Source organism: Cebus imitator, unplaced genomic scaffold, assembly GCF_001604975.1.
Source record: "Cebus imitator isolate Cc_AM_T3 unplaced genomic scaffold, Cebus_imitator-1.0 Scaffold541, whole genome shotgun sequence".
NCBI lineage: Eukaryota > Metazoa > Chordata > Mammalia > Primates > Cebidae > Cebus > Cebus imitator.
Window position 1 is genome coordinate 731,398 of NW_016107856.1, and position 18,007 is coordinate 749,404.

General features: G+C 45.0%; 2 protein-coding genes and 1 non-coding gene across 5 annotated transcripts; 1 reads left to right on the forward strand and 2 right to left on the reverse strand.

The window, feature by feature from the left end:
- Positions 1–1,331: 1,331 nt before the first annotated feature.
- LOC108293568 (40S ribosomal protein S23-like) lies at positions 1,332–4,584 on the reverse strand. Its single transcript, XM_037733684.1, is given in 3 exon segments — positions 1,332–2,022; positions 3,149–3,304; positions 4,522–4,584. Coding segments are annotated over 3 exon segments (675 nt in total). The 3' UTR covers positions 1,332–1,566.
- TRNAN-GUU lies at positions 3,414–3,487 on the forward strand. Its single transcript has one exon. It is a non-coding gene; the product is annotated as a tRNA-Asn (tRNA).
- Positions 4,585–5,877: 1,293 nt separating the features above from the next.
- FCGR3A (Fc fragment of IgG receptor IIIa) lies at positions 5,878–14,718 on the reverse strand. 3 transcript variants are annotated; one of them, XM_017515118.2, is made up of 5 exons: positions 14,318–14,718; positions 13,666–13,686; positions 13,076–13,333; positions 9,764–10,021; positions 5,878–7,335 (listed from the first exon to the last, which is right to left on the reverse strand). In XM_017515118.2, exons 1-5 carry the CDS (start codon positions 14,355–14,357, stop codon positions 7,148–7,150), a joined length of 765 nt encoding a protein of 254 aa, XP_017370607.1. In that variant the 5' UTR covers positions 14,358–14,718; the 3' UTR covers positions 5,878–7,147. The 3 variants fall into 3 exon arrangements, with proteins under 3 accessions (XP_017370607.1, XP_017370608.1, XP_017370609.1); XM_017515119.2 differs by having other exon boundaries at positions 5,941–7,335; positions 13,076–13,330; positions 14,318–14,514; XM_017515120.2 differs by lacking the exon at positions 13,666–13,686 and having other exon boundaries at positions 5,941–7,335; positions 14,318–14,514.
- Between the last annotated feature and the right edge of the window lie 3,289 nt (positions 14,719–18,007).

Here is an 18,007-nt window from a genome sequence, read left to right on the forward strand (position 1 = left end):
TCTCATCTGCCCCACAGCCCCCATCCTGTAACAAGAGGACCATCTGTACCAGTGGTGGCCACAGCATCTAGCTTATGCCTTCAGTGTAACCTATTACTGCCTGCCTGTTCTCCCTAATATTCCCTGACTCTTAGTGCTGAGGTCTCATGGAGGCTGCAGTCCCCAAAGCAGGAAGAACCAAAGGGTAGTACTGACTGGTAGAGGCTAGCCACAGCCGTGTGGGGCCAGATTGACCCTGGGCAATCGCTAAGTAGATCAGGTCTCAGGCTTTCCTGTTTTGGGAGACATATAGGGACAGGGACCTATAACCAACACCAGCCATAGCTGGATTCAGTTAGCGCTTCAGGTTGGGATGCACTGAGAGGCTTTTCTGGAAGTGGCCACCTACAGTTCCCCGTGGCCAGCCAATGTATGGAGGCTGGATTTTGGGGATGTCTAGGGAAAGCCAAAAGCAAAACCCAGAAGTTAATTATTTTTGTGGAGGAATTAACAGATATAGCACTGACCAATCAGAATAGCCACTGGCTATACATTTCCCCATTATAACCGTATTCACTGCATTCCACAATTTTTTTTTTTAATTTCCAAATATATGAAGTATTTTAAAAGTTATTTTTGTCATTGATTTTGGAGTTAAATTCCTTATGTTCAGAAAATGTTCTTCATGTAGGACTGCTCCATAATGTATATCGACACTTATTGGCCTTGGCCAGGCATGGTGGCTCAAGTCTATAATCCCAGCACTTTGGGAGGCTGAGATGGGTGGATCTGTACCAAAAATACAAAAATAAGCTGTGTGTGGTGGCACGCACCTCTAGCCCCAGCTACACAGGAGGCTCAGGTGGGAGAATCACTTGAACCCTGGAGATGGAGGTTGCAGTGAGCCAAGATGGCACCACACACTCCAGCCTGGGTGACAGAGACTCTGTCCACTCCCACTCCAAAAAAAATTTCTGATTTATTTGAATTGATTTCATCACCCCGTTTTGTACTTTTGACCTCAATTATTCTATTATCCTTTAAAAATTCTTCTTTTTTTCTTTCCTGCTTTTGGATTGCTGTCACATACATGTAAAATGAAGTATAGAAAACATATGTGTATTCACAATCAACTGAAAACTAATAACTTTTTATTTCTGCTGTCAGTCCAACAATGGAGATAAAGCACAGAGTGGTGGTTCTAAACTTGAACTTCACAGATGAACAAAATTTCCCCATAATGTTGGTTGCTGAGTGGGCAAGGTGGCTCAAGCCTGTAATCTCAGCTACTTGGGAAGCTGAGGCAGGAAGATTGCTTGAGCTCGGGAGTTTCAGGCTGCAGTGAGCTATGATCATGCCACCACACTCCACCCTAGTTAACAGAGCAAGATTCTGTCTCTAATAACATCAAAAAAGCTGGTTACTAGTATAGGGTTGCCAACCTTTCATTTTGCCAAGTTAGGAAATTCATAAAACAAATAGCCGTGAAAACTATCATCTGTCCTTATTATAATTTTAAAAAAGAAAGGACATTTAAAAACAACTTTTTTTGGCAAATGAAAACTTATTACTATCGGGTTTTCACCATTAAAACTGACGTTCTTGGTCTTTCCTCCTTGCTTTTGATAGAGCCAAAAGAGAGACACTGGTTACTTGAACAGCTTTAAGGTGGACTCCAGGAATATCACCAACAGCAGGATCTTTCCCACCAAATCCAGCAATCAGAACTTCATAGTTTTTTTCAATAAAGTTCAAGCCACCATCATCAGGTACAAAGGCTGTGATTTCCTTGCTGTTCTTGATCAGCTGGACCCTGGCACACTTCCCAGTGGCAGAGTTGGGCTATTAGGCTCCAACCCCTACTTTTTCCAGCCCAGTTCCCTTTGGATGAGAATCATCTCCAAAAGGGCTGGTCTTCAGGGCTGTGCCCAAATGGGCTTTCTTGTACCTTTTACCATGCCACTTCTGATCCAGTCGGTAACTATTGAGCTTCCAGGTGGTAGACATCCCACAACATTTGCCTCTATTGCCGACTCCACAGGTCTGAACAAAAGAGCAAAAACAAAAATTTAAACTATAGAAGAAATGACGCTAGGCCTGGCGTGGTGGCTCATGTCTGTAATCCAAGCATTTTGGGAGGCCAAGGTGGGTGGATCACCTGAGGTCAGGAGTTTGAGACCAGCCCCGCCAACACAGTGAAACCCTGTCTCTACTAAAAATACAAAAATTACCCAGGCGTGGTAGTGGGCACCTGTAATCCCAGCTACTTGGGAGGCTGAAGCAGGAGAATCACTTGAACCCAGGAGGCGGATGTTGCAGTGAGCCAAGATCACACCGCTGGACTCCAGCCTGGGTGACAGAGCGAGACTCCATCTCAAAAATAAATAAATACATAAATAAAAGACCCTAAAGGTCATTTGGCAAATTTATTTATTTATTTACTTATACATACAATACACATATACATATTTTACATAAAATATAAAATATATGTACACATAAACATATGCACATATAATTTCTGCATATGCACATCTATGTTTGTGTATCTTTTCATTTCACTGAACATCATTGAAAACTTCCACCTCCATCTGAACTGGAGTCCACTGATGAGAGAGGATGGCAGTGCAGAAAGAAAAACGGTTCTGTGCGGAGGATAAGAGGGGGCCTAGGTCTTGGGCAATACAGAAAATGGCTTTTTAGACCCAGCACTGACCAGGTGCCCTAGGTCGATGGTGGTGGAATTAGGGGGCTCTGTCCTCAGATATGTGGATCTGGATATGTCGGCATGAAAGTCCTTAAGTTGTAGGCAATTTTTAAAAAATATTTTTTATTTTTTATTTTCAAGCTGAACACCATTAACTTCAATATTACAGGCTTTTTAAGCTCCGTGTTTTGTCTGCATGTCTAATATGCCGGTAGAAACCTTTCAAAACAGCGAGGATTGAAGACTAATTTTGTAATACCAAACTTCCTTACTTAGATATCACATTCTGCCGGATGTGATTGGACACATCAGAAAATATTTTTAATGTTCACGATAATAAGCTTATTATGAGTCAGCACTAAACGTGTGCACAGGCATACAAATATTGTCTACATAGGCAAAAAAAAAAAAAAAAAAAGCTCAAAGTCGCTCTTCTCTGACCAAACCCACTGAACCCCGAACCCACAGATAGCATCCATTTTGGATTCCCCAAAGACCCTTTGTTCCTGCATCCTCTTCTGCTCTCCTTTTCTCAGCCTCTTCTGGTGGAAGCTCCAGATCCACGCAAGTGCTAGCGCAGAAAAAAGACCTGCCTCGCTCAGAGCTATGAGCGGCACCCTGGAGCACAGAAAGCTGATTGTCTTACAGATTTCAACAACAGAAGACGTAGAGCACTGAGCATTTTCTCTTCAGTGAAGTGACTTGGCAGCAAAACTTCTCGACGCCCGTCTCTGTGGCGCAATCGGTTAGCGCGTTCGGCTGTTAACCGAAAGGTTGGTGGTTCGATCCCACCCAGGGACGGAGGTGACGTTTTTGTGAACCTCGGGCTTTTGAAACCTTGTCTTAGAAACCACTTTCGATGCCAAGTGCTAACGGCGGGGAGCCCTTAGCCGACAGCCGACCCCCGCGATGGGTGGTTCCCAGTGTCCTCTTCCGCCTTAGTGCAGCAGGGGTGGTTTTGACGTGTTTGGTTTTTCCGACTAGGGGTGCAATTAGAACTTTTAGCTGCTTAGCTGCTGCAATTATGTTTTAAAACTGACAAAATTTACCGACCAAAGGAAGAAAGTACTAAAAATCTCAAAATGAATTGTTTATCTTTCCACCAAACCTGTGCCTGCCTTGCCTTCCTATTTCCTAACTCAGAAAACGGGCACTGTGTGTGAAACCTGGTCCTTAGTCATGCGGCGTCCTACTGGCTGACAATTCTTGGAGAGTAAACCTCCTAAATACCTTGTTGATTAGGCACCTTCCTCTCCAGCCTCACCGCCGGTTACTTCCTCATTGCTCCCTTTGGGCTACTGCATCTTACCTTGCCCCTAGACGGCTTCCTGTTTTCAACTCTCCCGACCCGTCCATCCTTCAAGCAGTTGCCAGAGAATCCTTCTAAAATACTATACGGTACAAACCTGATCTAATTAAACTCCCTCAAGGTGTTGCACGGTCTGATACAATATCCTTAGTTTGGAAGGCAATGATCTTTATGATCTGGCCCAGAAAACCCTTTCTCATCCTCACCCCCACCGACGCTGTAAACAACAGAACGGAACTGCTTTCTTGAACTCACACTCTGGTGTTCGAATCTTTGCCCATGGACCTTGGCCCTTTCTCTTCTTTTTTGCCTGGCAAACTCCTACTCATCCTTCATGACCACACCCCCCCAAATCAAGCCTCTTTTCTGCAGCTCTTTCTTCTGTTGTACTGGACCGAGCGTAGAAAGTTAGCACCAAGACAAAAGTATGCCAGATTGCAGGGTCATTTATTATGCCGGCGACCACAGAGGACTCACGTCTCTCCAACCTGTGGCGTCGAAAGGAGGGTGCCAAGACTTTTTATACCCGAAAAACCACCTTGGGGGTGGGGGTGAGGAGCGGGGATGGGGATGAAAAAGCTTCAGACATTCCGAGGGCTAGGGGATTCTGTAAATTACCTCCTGGGTAAAGATGAGGGTGGGGGTCTCCGGACATTCCAAGGGCCAGGGGACTTTTGTCATTCCACTTGTTACTTAAGTGGTTTACAGAAGTCAAGATAAACGTTTGTTTACACATTGTCTGAGTGGTGATAGAAGTCACAGATCTTAGTTACTTATTACAAGTCACAGGAGCCAGGATGGAATTAGCTTGGGCTGCTTATTTTGGTTATTACCGGTAAGCAAAGGCTAGCAATTCTGGCAGTTACTGATAAGAAAAGGTAAGCAGCTTTACATAGTTTGCAGAACAAACTAGCAGTCCTATCTACAGAAGCCAAGGCCAGCAGTTATTGTGAGGAGAATGGGGCAGCCCGTTGCAACTTATTTTAAAAACAGTTTTGCATTTTATAAAATGGCGTTGCTCAGGTTCTGGCTCTAGGTCAGCATAATATCACACTTCACTCTCGCCCTGTTTGTTTTTCTCATTAGAAATAAAGCTTCCCCAGGGAACGACCCTATGTTGTTCACCTGATGTCTTCAGCACCTGAACTCAAGCTTGCACATTGTCGGTAGTAAATAAATGTGAGTTGAATGTCCAGGGTTTCCAAATGCACTTGTCTTGTGTCTAATCTTATCTAATATTTAATTTATGTCTCTACTCTAGCTTGAATCGTCTGGTATATAGCTCATAATTCATACAATCAGGCTGACCCTCTACCTCTGCCAAGGCCTCTACCTACTACGTAGCTGTGCCTTCTCCTATCTGCCCTAATGCTCTAAAACTCCCTAATTCCTATTCACCCTCCTATCCCATACTTCCCGTAAGAAGCCCCCATCACCCGATTGTCTCAGCAAGCTGGCTAATTCATATGAGTTGTGGTGAGATGGTTGCTGGGATGCGGGGGTGTTTTTCACCAATCCAAACCAATCTCTGTTACAGTCTTGGACAAAGGGAAGAAGAAAGGATTTTAGGCCAGGTGTGGTGGCTCACGCCTATAATCCCAGCACTTTGGGAGGCTGAGGCGGGTGGATCACGAGGTCAAGAGATCGAGACCATCCTGGTCAACAAGGTGAAACCTCGTCTTTACTAAAAATACAAAAATTAGCTAGGCATGATGGCGTGTGCCTGTAGTCCCAGCTACTTGGGAGGCTGAGGCAGGAGAATTGCTTGAACCCAGGAGGCGGAGGTTGCGGTGAGCCGAGATCGTGCCATTGCACTCCAGCCTGGCGCCTGGCAACCAAGCAAGACTCTGTCTCAATTTTTTCAAAAAAGAAAAAGAAAGGATTTTATCATTTATAGTTTATTACCATGGTTTTCCTGTCTTCTATCTAAGAGTAGCATGCAAGATCTTGTAATATGCTTTATTCTAACAGAGAAATGTTGCGCTTAAAACTTCCAAAACAGGAAGAGACGGCTAAAGCTTTCTTTCATAAGCAGCCATTGCCATCTCCATCCCCACCTCATTGGAACTGACATGATGAAGGATTTGTAAGTTTCGTAATTTAGCTCAGTGAAGCTCAGTAGTACATTTAGCATTGGTTATCCAACATTTGTTTAATAAATGAAATGAACAAAGCTACACCGCAATTATGTATTGAAGCAGAAAGGGTGGTTTTACAGTTCCCGCCCTTACCCTCTAATTCTTATTACCCTGGCCAAAAAAAGCATTTTCACCTCCTGCGCTTTCCTTCCTGTGTGCTTGTGGGTGGCTCTTTCTTCTCCGGCTTTCTCACTCTGACGCTGAGATCGTTCTGTTCACTTAGCTTAACTTGGGACAGTGACACAAGGTTTGTTCTGTACTTTCTTTTCCACCCCACCCCAGTCCAATCCTCAGTCTCCTTCCTAGGACAATTTTCTGCTCCTAGCATTAAGAGGGCTTATCATTATAACTTACCGATGGTTCAGTTCTGATAGATTCCCCTGGAAGACTCAATTCTACCTCACCCTCATGATTTCCCGTTAATTCCACCACGGCTAATGTTCTAGGAAGACAGCCTTATCTATCTCTGGGTACATGGGGACACCTCCCTTAGTCTATCCTGGACTACCCTGCTCTTTCTCAGCCATCCTTTCTTTGGTCCCACTGAATTCCCTGGATCCCCAGCAGCTACCACACTGTGTATGGCCCTGCCTCAACCGTTAATTCTGCCTATTCATTTATTTAGGAATAATTATTTTTCTTTTCTTCCCCCATAAACTGGGTAATTTATAATAGGAACAGTTTTTATATGTTTCAACATTACCGTCCGTAGCCTGTATCGTTGCTTTGCTGTGAGGGAATGGTTGGGACAGAAAAGGTGTGTAGCTCTGAAACTTCAATTCCTAGGGATGCAGCTACTCACTGGGGCTTCCCTGCTGGCACTTGAAGATCATGGGCCTTTCCCTTCCACTGGAGACCAAGGAAGAGTCGAAAGTTGGGTAAGGGACTTGGGCTCTGAGTTCTATGTTTCCTGCTACTCGAGGAGAGGCCTAATGAGGATGATGGGGTTGCAAATCCAGAGAAAGTTTCGGAGACACTGTTGCCACTGCCCTTATGACCCCCATGGGATGGGAGTCATTTGTCTTGAGGGTCCTTGCTCCATTTAAATTTATGGTCCTTACAGTCCCTTGTTGAGCTTCGAATGTTTCTCTTCACAGAGAAATACAGTCCTGTGTCCACTGCAAAAAGGAGTACCATCACTAAGCAGAAAGAGACTTGGTACCCAGGTAGAGAGACTGGTGATGTGGATGACACTGTCAAATCTATTAGGAAAAGTGGAGAGAGGAAAAAAAGACAGTCACTAAGGCAGATATTTGGACAAACAATGAGGTCACCAGCAGAGAGTCTTTGACAACTGCCAAGAGACAGGTGGTAGGAATGGCGGGGAAGTCTGGGGGAAAGCATTGCTTCCTCCCGTTAGCTCCTGATCTTAGTGCTGTCTGAGCAGAGTACACCTCACCAAACATTTAGCAAAGGCTTCTGCTTGTTTGACAGAGATGTGACAGAGAGCCTTAGCAAGTTAGGTTGTAATCTGGGTTTTGTGCAACAGTTAAGAAATTGTCAGACAATGCTGTTGTCTAGAAACTGGGACAAATTTGTTGATTTTGCATTTCCATTTTTTAAACTCTTGATTTTGATGTGTTTTCAAACTTAAAAAAATGACCAGAGGCCGGGCGTGGTGGCTCATGCCTATAATCCCAGCACTTTGGGAGGCCGAGGAGGGCAGATCACCAGGTCAGGAGATTGAGACCATCCTGGCCAACATGGTGAAATTCCGTCTCTACTAAAAATGCAAAAATTAGCTGGGCGTGGTGGCACGCTCCTGTAGTCAGAAGGCTGAGGCAGGAGAATTGCTTGAACCCGAGAGGCAGGAAACTGCAGTGAGCCGAGATCATGCCACTGCACTCCAGCCTGGCGCCTGGCGACGGAACAAGACTCTGTCTCAAAAAAAAAAAATGACCAGAATAGTATAAAGAACTCTCATATATCCTCAATATGGAGATCCACTCATCATTTACATGTTACCCCATTTGCTTCATTCTCTCTCTCTTTCCCCAACCACTTGGGAGTATTTACTTTCAGTTTAAAGTGTAATGAAATTATTTTTGTACAAATTATGACATTGTAATGTCAAAATCTCAAAAGGTGTTTTGTTGCCTTTCTACATGCAAACCGTTTACAGTTTATGTCTCGGACTAGCTACAGATAGAAGTTGTGTGAAACTGGCAAGTCCAGGCACACCACACCAGAGCTCTGATTTTGGAGGCTGGTGCTATAGGACCTAGAGAGGTTTTGTGGATGACTTAATGAGATCATAGGATATGAGTGCTTGTTCAAATATTTTGCTTAATGGTTAAATATACAGGCTTTGAGGCCGGGCGCGGTAGCTCACGCCTGTAATCCCAGCACTTTGGGAGGCCGAGGCGGGTGGATCACGAGGTCAAGAGATCGAGACCATCCTGGTCAACACGGTGAAACCCCGTCTCTACTAAAGCTACAAAAAATTAGCTGGGCATGGTGGCGCGTGCCTGTAATCCCAGCTACTCAGGAGGCTGAGGCAGGAGAATTGCCTGAACCCAGGAGGCGGAGGTTGCGGTGAGCCGAGATCGCGCCATTGCACTCCAGCCTGGGCAACAAGAGCGAAACTCCGTCTCAAAAAAAAAAAAGAAAAAAAAAAAAATATACAGGCTTTGAAGTGTTTGATGTGACCTTAGGGACAACTTATCTATTTCTTTTTGCTCCTCAGTTACTTGACCTGTAAAATGAAATCAATATTACCTATCTCATGTTGTGAAGGTCCTCTACGATAGTCAAACCAGGTGCATGTAAAGAATTGTTTAGTGGCCGGGCGGGTGGCTCACGCCTGTAATCCCAGCACTTTGGGAGGTCAAGGCAGGCGGATCCAGAGGTCAGGAGTTTGAGACCAGCCTGGCAAACATGGTGAACGCTGTCTGTACTAAAAATACAAAAATTAGCCAGGAGTGGCGGTAATCCCAGCTGCTCGGGAGGCTGAGGCAGGAGACTCACTTGAACCTGGGAAGTAGAGGTTGCAGTGAGCTGAGACCTTGCCATTGCACTGCAGCCTGGGCGACAGAGTGAGACTCTATCTCAAAAACAAAAACAAACAACAACAAAAAGAATTGTTTAGCACAGAGTCTGCCACATTGAAAGATGCCTGATAAATGTCAGCTTATCTTTGTTACAGAAGAAGAAATTGGGTTCAGAGAGACTCAGTGGCTCAGCCTCTGGTCAGACGGTTAATTAGCTGCAAAGCCAGAACCCAGGTTCTGGGCTCTTTCTGTGAGGGGCTCCTGCCAGTTTGTATCATGGCTAAAAGGCTTGGATAAGAAACGGGCCAGCATAGGAAGCTATGACATCGCGGGTGTGATTACGGTAAGGAAAGACAGAGGTATTTACTGGGGAGGAAATGTGGCTTCTGCTCCTGCGGTCACACTGCAGAGTGAATGACACCTCTTAGCTATCTCAAAAGAATGGATTGAAACAGAGCTGCAAACCTACCCAGCAATCAGGGACTTTCAGGGCCCTTCTGTTGATCACCAGGAGGGAACCACCTATGCGGAAGTGGGTATAAGAATCGGGAATCTCCTTCCAACTCATCTTCCCAATCAATGTGAGTGCAGGCTCCACACACGGGCATCCCTGGACATTCCAGGGTAGCACATTCCTTACCTTGAATAATGGTGATGTTCACACTCTCTGAAGACACGTTTTTACTCCCAAGAAGCCCCCTGCAGAAGTAGGAGCCACTGTCTTTGGCTGTGGCTTTCGGAATGTAGAAGTCAGAATTCTGATGAAAATACTTCTTCCCTTTGCCATTCTGCAAATATGTGACCTTATGCAGAGGAGTGTTCTTCCAGCTGTGGCATCTCAGGTGAATACAGTCTCCCTCCTTGTACATCCACTGGGAGGCCTGGAGCAACAGCCAGCCTGAAAGACACAGAGACACCCCAGGCCCAGGAGGCCTCAGCTCTTGGTGCAAAGCTTTGTAAAGGGGCCATGTACCACCCAGATCCTGGGACATAAGGGAAAGCCAGATTGGGAGCCAAACCTGCATAGCTCCCTTTGGGGAAGAGCTGATGGGTCCCTGCAAAAGAACTCAAGTCACACCAAGACCTTTGTCTAATGGGGAAGAGGGACACACACACATAAGATCAACACAGAACAGAGGGAGTAAGTGATGAGGTAAGTGAGAACCAGTGCCGGGCATATCTGCAGGATCCTTAAGTGCTAGACTTAGATTTGCTGTGGCAGGTAATAAGGGCTCACAGCAAGTTCTAGATCAGAGTAAAACGTGCATTGAAAATGGTGATTTGCCCTATTGGAGAAAAGGTAGCTTTCAGAAGGTATAGACAATCGAAGGAATATTGAAAGACTCTTGCAGCAGTCAGGAATAAGGTGACGATGGCCATGGAGTGGCTGCAGAAATTGTGAAGGAGAATTCAATGTAAACATCAGGGAGGGGAAGGGCACGGTAGTGCTCAGCGTGGCAATTGGTGGTTTCTGAGGTGTCACGGGGCCTCAGTGAGACCATCTTTATTACTGAGCATGGCCTTCAAGAGAGAAAATTCGTATATTGTCAGAGCTTTTTCTCACAATCATCAGATTTCCCAAAGAGAGGATATGAAGTCGTGGTTGGGAGAGGACCTGAATAATTTTTTAAAAATGATGTTGTAGATAAATATTATAATAGTGTAAGAAAATATTCATGAGACAATGTTAAGTTAAAAAAGCATAATACTGAAAATACAAAGTACTATGCACAGAACAAAAGAAGGATATGCACTTACATATTAACAGGGGTTTTCTCTGAAGGAGTGGGATGAAGGACATTTAAAATTTCTCCTGTTTACTTTTATATATTTTTGAAATTGACCCCAAATGACTTTTGTAATAAGAACAAAACAAAAGTTACTGTCATTTTATTTTTTATTTTTTTAAATCTACATTCTCAGGTTGAATTACTATAATTTTAAAAATCTACTACCTGATGCTAAACAAAATTGGTAGGACATGTGTTGGTCATGATTCCCTACCACAAAGATTTGCTAAACAGAAAGTAATTTTTATTACCTATTAAGACATATCATTTATCAAAAGAAGCCATGTGCCTATCTATCCACTTTTTCAGCAGAGAGATGAATCACTATTAGCATAAAGTCATGGTTAGTATATAGTCTGGTGGCCTTTGGAAGAACATTCTTGATCCAATCTGTCCTGTCATGGACTCAGTGAATGTCCATATATATATTCCTTCAAGTGATATTTCATCAAGCACTCACTATGTATGGCACACTGTGTGGACTGGAGATACCCAGATGACTAGACATATGGTTCTCAGCCTTAAATAATCCACAGTCTAGACATAGAAACACAAATATTCAGAAATAATCACAATACAATATGATGAGTGTTGCAACAGGCTAAGAATAAAGGGCTGCAGGGACAACTAGATTGGAGTAAAGACATTCTGCCTGAAAGAAGTAAAAAATGCTTCTCAGAGGCAGACATAAGTGAAATGGGTCCTAAAGGATGCTCAGAAGTTTACCTGGTGAAGCTAATTCTCATGGTCACAGTTTAATATAGCCTTGATTGGCTATACTTCTAAAGCCAATTTCTAGAGCCAAGTTCAAGGCAAACTAATAACTCCTAGAATTGATTTTTCCATTGCTTCCTCTTGGTAATTCCCCATTTCATTTGGTTGTAGGTGGACATCTCTTACCCAGCTAGAAATGGACATTCCTTCTTGTAGCTCTGAAGAGTGAAGACCGTGTCGGCCGAGTGGTACAGTCAGAGGCAAAAGAGCCACCAAAATTAGTTTCAGAGGCTCAATTCCACGAAGATTTCTTGCAGATCCACCTCTTTATGCCCTTCTTTTCCCAAGCCTTGTTCCACCCATAAACATTGTAGGAATGGAGCAGTCATAGAAGTAGAGTTAGGTTTGCAGGTGACACTGCAGGGACCAGTCTATGTGGTAAGATTGCAGGGACACCGGGAAAGACTCCTGCCTTCAAAATATTCCTCCTACCTGTGTCTGATGTCTATATTCTGTTAATAGTACACAAGGACTTTCAATGCATGATTAATGTGCAGGCTGAACATGTATATACCGCCATTGGAAGAGATATCACATTGCCAAATTTATGCTTAAGTATAGATTTGAGTATGGCATTGATTGGGAAGTCTATGGTATTAAATATTTTTAAATTAAAAAGTAAAAATTATTTCTTAAAAAAAAAAAAACGAGTATGACATTGATGGGGAGAGAGAAAAATATGGATTGCTTTGGGAGGTAGCTTAGGGTATTACATGCCCGAGAGTGAGAAGGAGATTGAAGTCCTAAAACCAAATTCATTGACTTATTCAATAAATAATATTGGCGTGGTGGCTTATGCCTGTAATCCCAGCACTTTAGGAGGCTGAGGCAGGTGAATCACCTGAGGTCAGGCATTTGAGACCAGCCTGACCAACATGATGAAGCCTTGTGTCTCCTAAAAATACAAAAATCAGCTGGGTGTGGTGGCAGGTGCCTGTAATCCCAGCTACTTGGGAGGCTGAGGCAGGAGAATTGTTAGAACCCAGGAGGCAGAGGTTTCAGTGAGCCGAGATCGTGTCATTGAATGCCAGCCTGAGTGACAGAGCAAGACTCCATCTCAAAATATAAAATAAATTAAAACGAATAAATAAATAAATATTATTGAGCATCTATGCCACGGCCTACCTTTCAGATGACACATTCACATTGCATGCATTTCATACGATTCCTGGAATATTGCAATGCAGCAGTCCTGTATCTACTGTCTAACAGGCTTTGACATTTTGCCTGCTTAGAGGACTGCAACTCTGATACCATCAGTGGGACCACAGATCATCTCATCTTAGGTTTTATCTCTAAGAATATCACCTCTGGCTCTTCCCAAGTATTTCAGGGCCCTTTGTTTCACCCGTTATTGGTGATTTTCCTATTCCCCTTCACCAACTCACCATTGTGGACTTCTAGCTGCACCGGGTCACTGCGTGTGGAGAGGAGTGTCTGGCACCTGTACTCTCCACTGTCCTTGACTCTGACAGAGGCAATGAAATAACTTGAGTCCTGGCTTGAGACGAGCTTCCCATTGTGAAACCACTGTGTGGAATTGTCCTCAGGAAGAGAGGTCCCCTGGCACTTCAGAGTCACATTGTCCTTCTCTAGTACCCTGTTCCATTGGGGCTCCAGGGACACCACAGCCTTTGGGAGATCTTCTGAGGAGCCAAGAAAATGTGGGGTGAGGACAGGGAGAGGAGCAGGCTCTACACCGGCATTCCCAGGGAGCCTCAAAGCCAAAATGAGCCCATTGTAAACCCATGCTTGGTGACTCAGTCTTAGAGCATCTTGGTCCCATTTTTGGCCTGTTCAGTATCTTGAGGAAAACTGGCCAGAGAAGCATAGGGCCAAGCCCTGCTGTGTTGGAGGAACTATGACTGCGAACCCCACATCAGCATTTTCCCATGCAGCAAGCATTTCCCAATATCTTACGGCCATCACCCCCATATGTGCCTCACTGAGTCAATCTGAGACCATGAAGCTGACTCACCAGCTTGCATGCCAGCTGAAACTGCAAGAAAAAAGAGTGAATCAAATATTGAGTAGGAGCAGAGATCAGAGTGATTTTAAAACTCCCCGGCCCTCCCCTGCCCCAGGAATCAGAATATCTCTGGTGGAAACCTTCTTGCTATCTGCTCTCTGATTTACAGCGTCCATGGCTCCTGCCCCACTGTCAACCCAAATCCCTATTTCAACACTGTTCCCTTTCCCCTTGCTCCTTGTGCAAACTCACAAATTAAGAGTATAGGTTGACTTTCCCTGAACCAAGACACAGAAACAGCCTCAACCCACATCCCCGCAAGAAAGGGAAGAAATTAACAATCATAGAGGAAAATGCTGAAATGTCAAATTGAAAGAGACAGACCCTAGGGACCATCTAGTCCAAGCTCTTCAATCCCACATAGAGATTCTGAGACGCAGAGGGATCAAGTGGCCCACTCCTGAGCATGCCCCAATTGGAACCAGCATTCTCCTCATTTCTAGCCTCATCTTGGCTTGTCCTAGGAGCTCAATCCAGGGCTACAGATGTGGTGAGGGGTCCCATCCCTTGGTGGGAGTCCCATCCCTTGCTTGAAAAGAGATCTCTGCTGAACCCAAGGCATTTAGAACTTTTCCCTCAACCAGGGAGACCCTTGACTTACCTAGAAGTAGCAGAGTAGTTGGGAGGAGCAGTTGCCACATGATGCCACACTGGAGTGAAAAAGTCACCACAGTTATCTGAACCCTAAAGGGACCCAGATGACTGGACAGGAGGAAGTAAATAGCCTTTCCCCTAACCTCTCCACCCGTTACCCACCAGGTTCCTTTTCTTGAAACGTCATCTGACTTGTGAATCTGAAGTCTGGCAAGTGAGCCCTACCACAGGACAGAAACAGGAAGGAGAGAGCCTGGAGGCGAGATGGGTGGGTCTGCCCCCTTTGCTCCCCAGAGGTCTGTGGCTGAGCATCTGGGGGCACATGCAGAATGTGCCAGAGAGTACCCTCAGCCATCCCAGGATGATTGTTCCCATCTCCTGGGTTTGGATCCACTCAGCACCAACAATGGGACAGCATGACCCTGGGGTTGAGATTCAAGGCGAGAGGAGCATTCTCTGAGGGCTCTCTTCATTCCACCTCAGAACTTCTCACTCCTGCCTGGCCCAGACCCATCTCTTTCCAGCCGAGGGCCTGCCTGCAGAAAGTGGTCCTTTTGAGTCTTCAGACCATTAGCCGTGTCTCTTCCTCAGTATTATCTCTACCCATAGTTTCTTTCAAAATTCTATATTCAAAATTGAAAATGCATATGCTCCGGGATATGTAATCCACAGGTGCCACTGAATTTTTAGGGTGATTTGATCATTAGATTCCCAGGCTAGAAGAAATCCAGGTAGGGGAAGAGAAATGGGCCCTGGGAAAATGAATCACCAGTGAAAGGCTGAAAGGGGCCGGGCGCAGCGTCTCACGCCTGTAATCCCAGCACTTTGGGAGGCCGAGGAAGGCGGATCACTAGGTCAAGAGATCGAGACCATCCTGGTCAACATGGTGAAACCCTGTCTCTACTAAAAGTACAAAAAAAATTAGCTGGATGTGGTGGCCCACGCCTGTAGTCCCAGCTACTCGCGAGGCTGAGGCAGGAGAATTGCTCGAACCTGGGAGGTGGAGGTTGCAGTGAGCTGAGATCAAGCCACTGCACTCCAGCCTGGCGTCTGGAGACGGAGCGAGACTCGTCTCAAAAAAAAAAAAAAAAAAGAAGAAAGAAAAGAAAGGCTGAAAGGATCGCAGAAAAGGTGGGGATGGGGAGGGGCGAGGACAGCAACTCCTTATCTTCTCTGTTCCCTGGGTCCTACAGGCAACACTAGTGCAGTTTAGCTCAGGTCCCTCAGGGCCACTGGATCTGGGCTGGTCTGTCAGCCTGGTAGCCCAGAGCTCCAGGGCTCCTTATCATAAAAGATGGAGTGGGGTGGCCAGGAAGCGGGAGGGTTGTTAACTTCTTCTCTTCCCTCCAGATGCTCCCCTATACCCACACATTGTTTACTCTTACAATGGTAAGGGTCTCGGACAGAAAATCAGACGACTCTGCTTGATAGTGCCACTCCCCCAGGGGGTTCCTGGACATCTAGGACAGGTCTCATCTGGCTTAGAAAAGCACAGGAGGTGGGCAGCAGGCAGGTGTGGGCACCTGATGCTTGTCAGGGGTGGAATGGAGGCAGGGGCTGGCACAGGTGCCCGTTGACCTTTGCTTTAGACAAATGCTCTTTCTACACCAGAATCACATAAAAACCACTACCCAGATTTTGTTTTTTGTTTGTATGTTTCATTTGGCTCCTGGGTGGAGTTAATTGATCCTCCCATTGCCATCCAGGCACCCACTCCTCTCCTCCGACACAGAGTCTTGCAGCAGCCCCTCCTCCACAGGCCGTTGGATTAGATGCCGGCATGGACAAGGGTAATGAACCAGCAGCTGTTCTAGTGCTCCTTCTCAAGTAATTCCTTTACATTTTGCAAAATCCAGACAAGTATTTGGAAACTTAAAGTTCCTTGCTGTAACACTTCAGATCTGGGAAACCTAAAGCAGAAACAATGCCTTCAGGGCTAAGGATGGTCTCTGAGGCAAAAGGTGGGTATCTCTCAATTCTCTCCTCTTCGCAGATATCCAAGTGGCTTTCTGCCACATGACCTCTGATGCAAGGCCTTCGCTTTGTTTTCCTTCTTTGAGGTCTTATTTTCTTATCTGACTCCTCTTTTGTCTGTGGTTCTCCAATGGAGGGAGGAATTCTTAGCCGCCAAAAGGATGGGCTAGATAGGAAGAAGAGGAGAGAGAGCACAGGAGGAGAGAAAGGGACCGCAACTGATTGGGAAGCTTTCGGGGGTTTTCATCAAGTCGTTGTTGAACAATTCTCAGAGTGCTGTTGGAGTTGTAAGGTTTAATATTACAGTGATGGATAAAATGCAAAATTTTGGCCTGTGGTGGCTTACTGTAATCCCAGCTCTTTGGAAGGCCAAGGTGAGGTGGAAGGGTTGCCTGAGGCCAGGAATTTGAGACCAGCCTAGGCAACATAGCAAGACCCTGTCTCTACCAAAATAGTAATACTAATAATATCCGGATGGGGTGGTGCATGACTGTAGTCCCAGCTACACAGGAGGCTGAGGCAGGAGGATCACTTGAGCCTGGGAGATAGAGGCTACAGTGAGTTATGTTCATGCCACTGCACTCCAGCCTGGGCAACAGAGTGAGACCCTGACTCTTGGGGAAAAAAATAAAAAAGCAAAATTTTTACAAAGGAGCAGATGGTCTTGAGATATCATATACTGAAGTGTTTGTCTTGTCTTCATGTTTGCTTTCATTTCTTCTCTTTCCGTTTTTCTTCCCTCCCCTCCTCTTCTCTCTTTTTCTCATTGGAAGGCCAGGCACAGCAGAAGTTTCTGACTATGGAGGTCAGTTGATTGTCATCCCTTAGGACTTACAGTTTCCTAGGGGGAGAACATCAGATAAGTATCTGAAGTGCTAGAGGGACTGTGAGAGTATTTATGAAATTCTGCGCATGCACAAAGAAGACAGTGGCTAATTCTATCTGGGGGAGGAGTGTGCATGGAAGAGAGAACATTTCAATTAGGTCACAAAAGATTCAGCAGGAAGATTTTTGAGGGACATAGGCATTCCAGGCTAGTGGAGCATCATGAGCAAAGACTTGGAGTGAAACAGGCTGGTGTGTTTGCAGAGCTGGGCGGAGCTCCACAAGTGTAGTGAGGGCTACAGGAAAGCACGGGCTCCAAAAGGGTTCAGATGTCTGGGTCTCACAGGAGTCTCGATGAAATCCCAACTCCATCACTTATTTAACCTTCTAGGCCTCAGTTTCCTTATCTGTAAAGTGAGGCTAACAATAACGGCACTCATGGCTTAAACGAGATAATGCAGATAAAATTGTTGGTTCCCTATTTGGTACCACACCTGCTGATTACTGCTGATTGTAAATGCAAGATGGGAGGTTGAGACCTTCCTCAGTTTTCTAAATTAGGTTGTGACCCCCACCCCCATCCCAGCTCCTTTAGGAGCTCGTGCTTCTTCTTTGTAAACTCGTCACATTTGTGGACTGAAAGGTCTTGGAGAGCAGGGAATCTATTCACTTTGTTTACCACTGTACCCTCAACATTTAGCACAAGGGCAAACATGTATTAGGAACTCGATTAATATTTATCATGAAGAGTTTTGTATGTCAGGATTAACAGTACATATTTTATTCTAAAAGCTAATGGGAACTAATAAAAAGGTTTTAGGCTGGGGAGTCACAAGATCTGTTTTACATTTTATTTATTTATTTATTTGTTTGTTTATTTATTTATTTTTTTTTTTGA

Coding starts and splice junctions, on each gene's coding strand:
- FCGR3A (XM_017515118.2), bottom strand. CDS start 14,357: ATGTGGCAACTGCTCCTCCCAACTACTCTGCTACTTCTAG. Junction 13,687..14,317: donor AACTACTCTGCTACTTCTAG/GTAAGTCAAGGG, acceptor TTTTTCTTGCAG/TTTCAGCTGGCATGCAAGCT. Junction 13,334..13,665: donor TTCAGCTGGCATGCAAGCTG/GTGAGTCAGCTT, acceptor TTGGCTCCTCAG/AAGATCTCCCAAAGGCTGTG.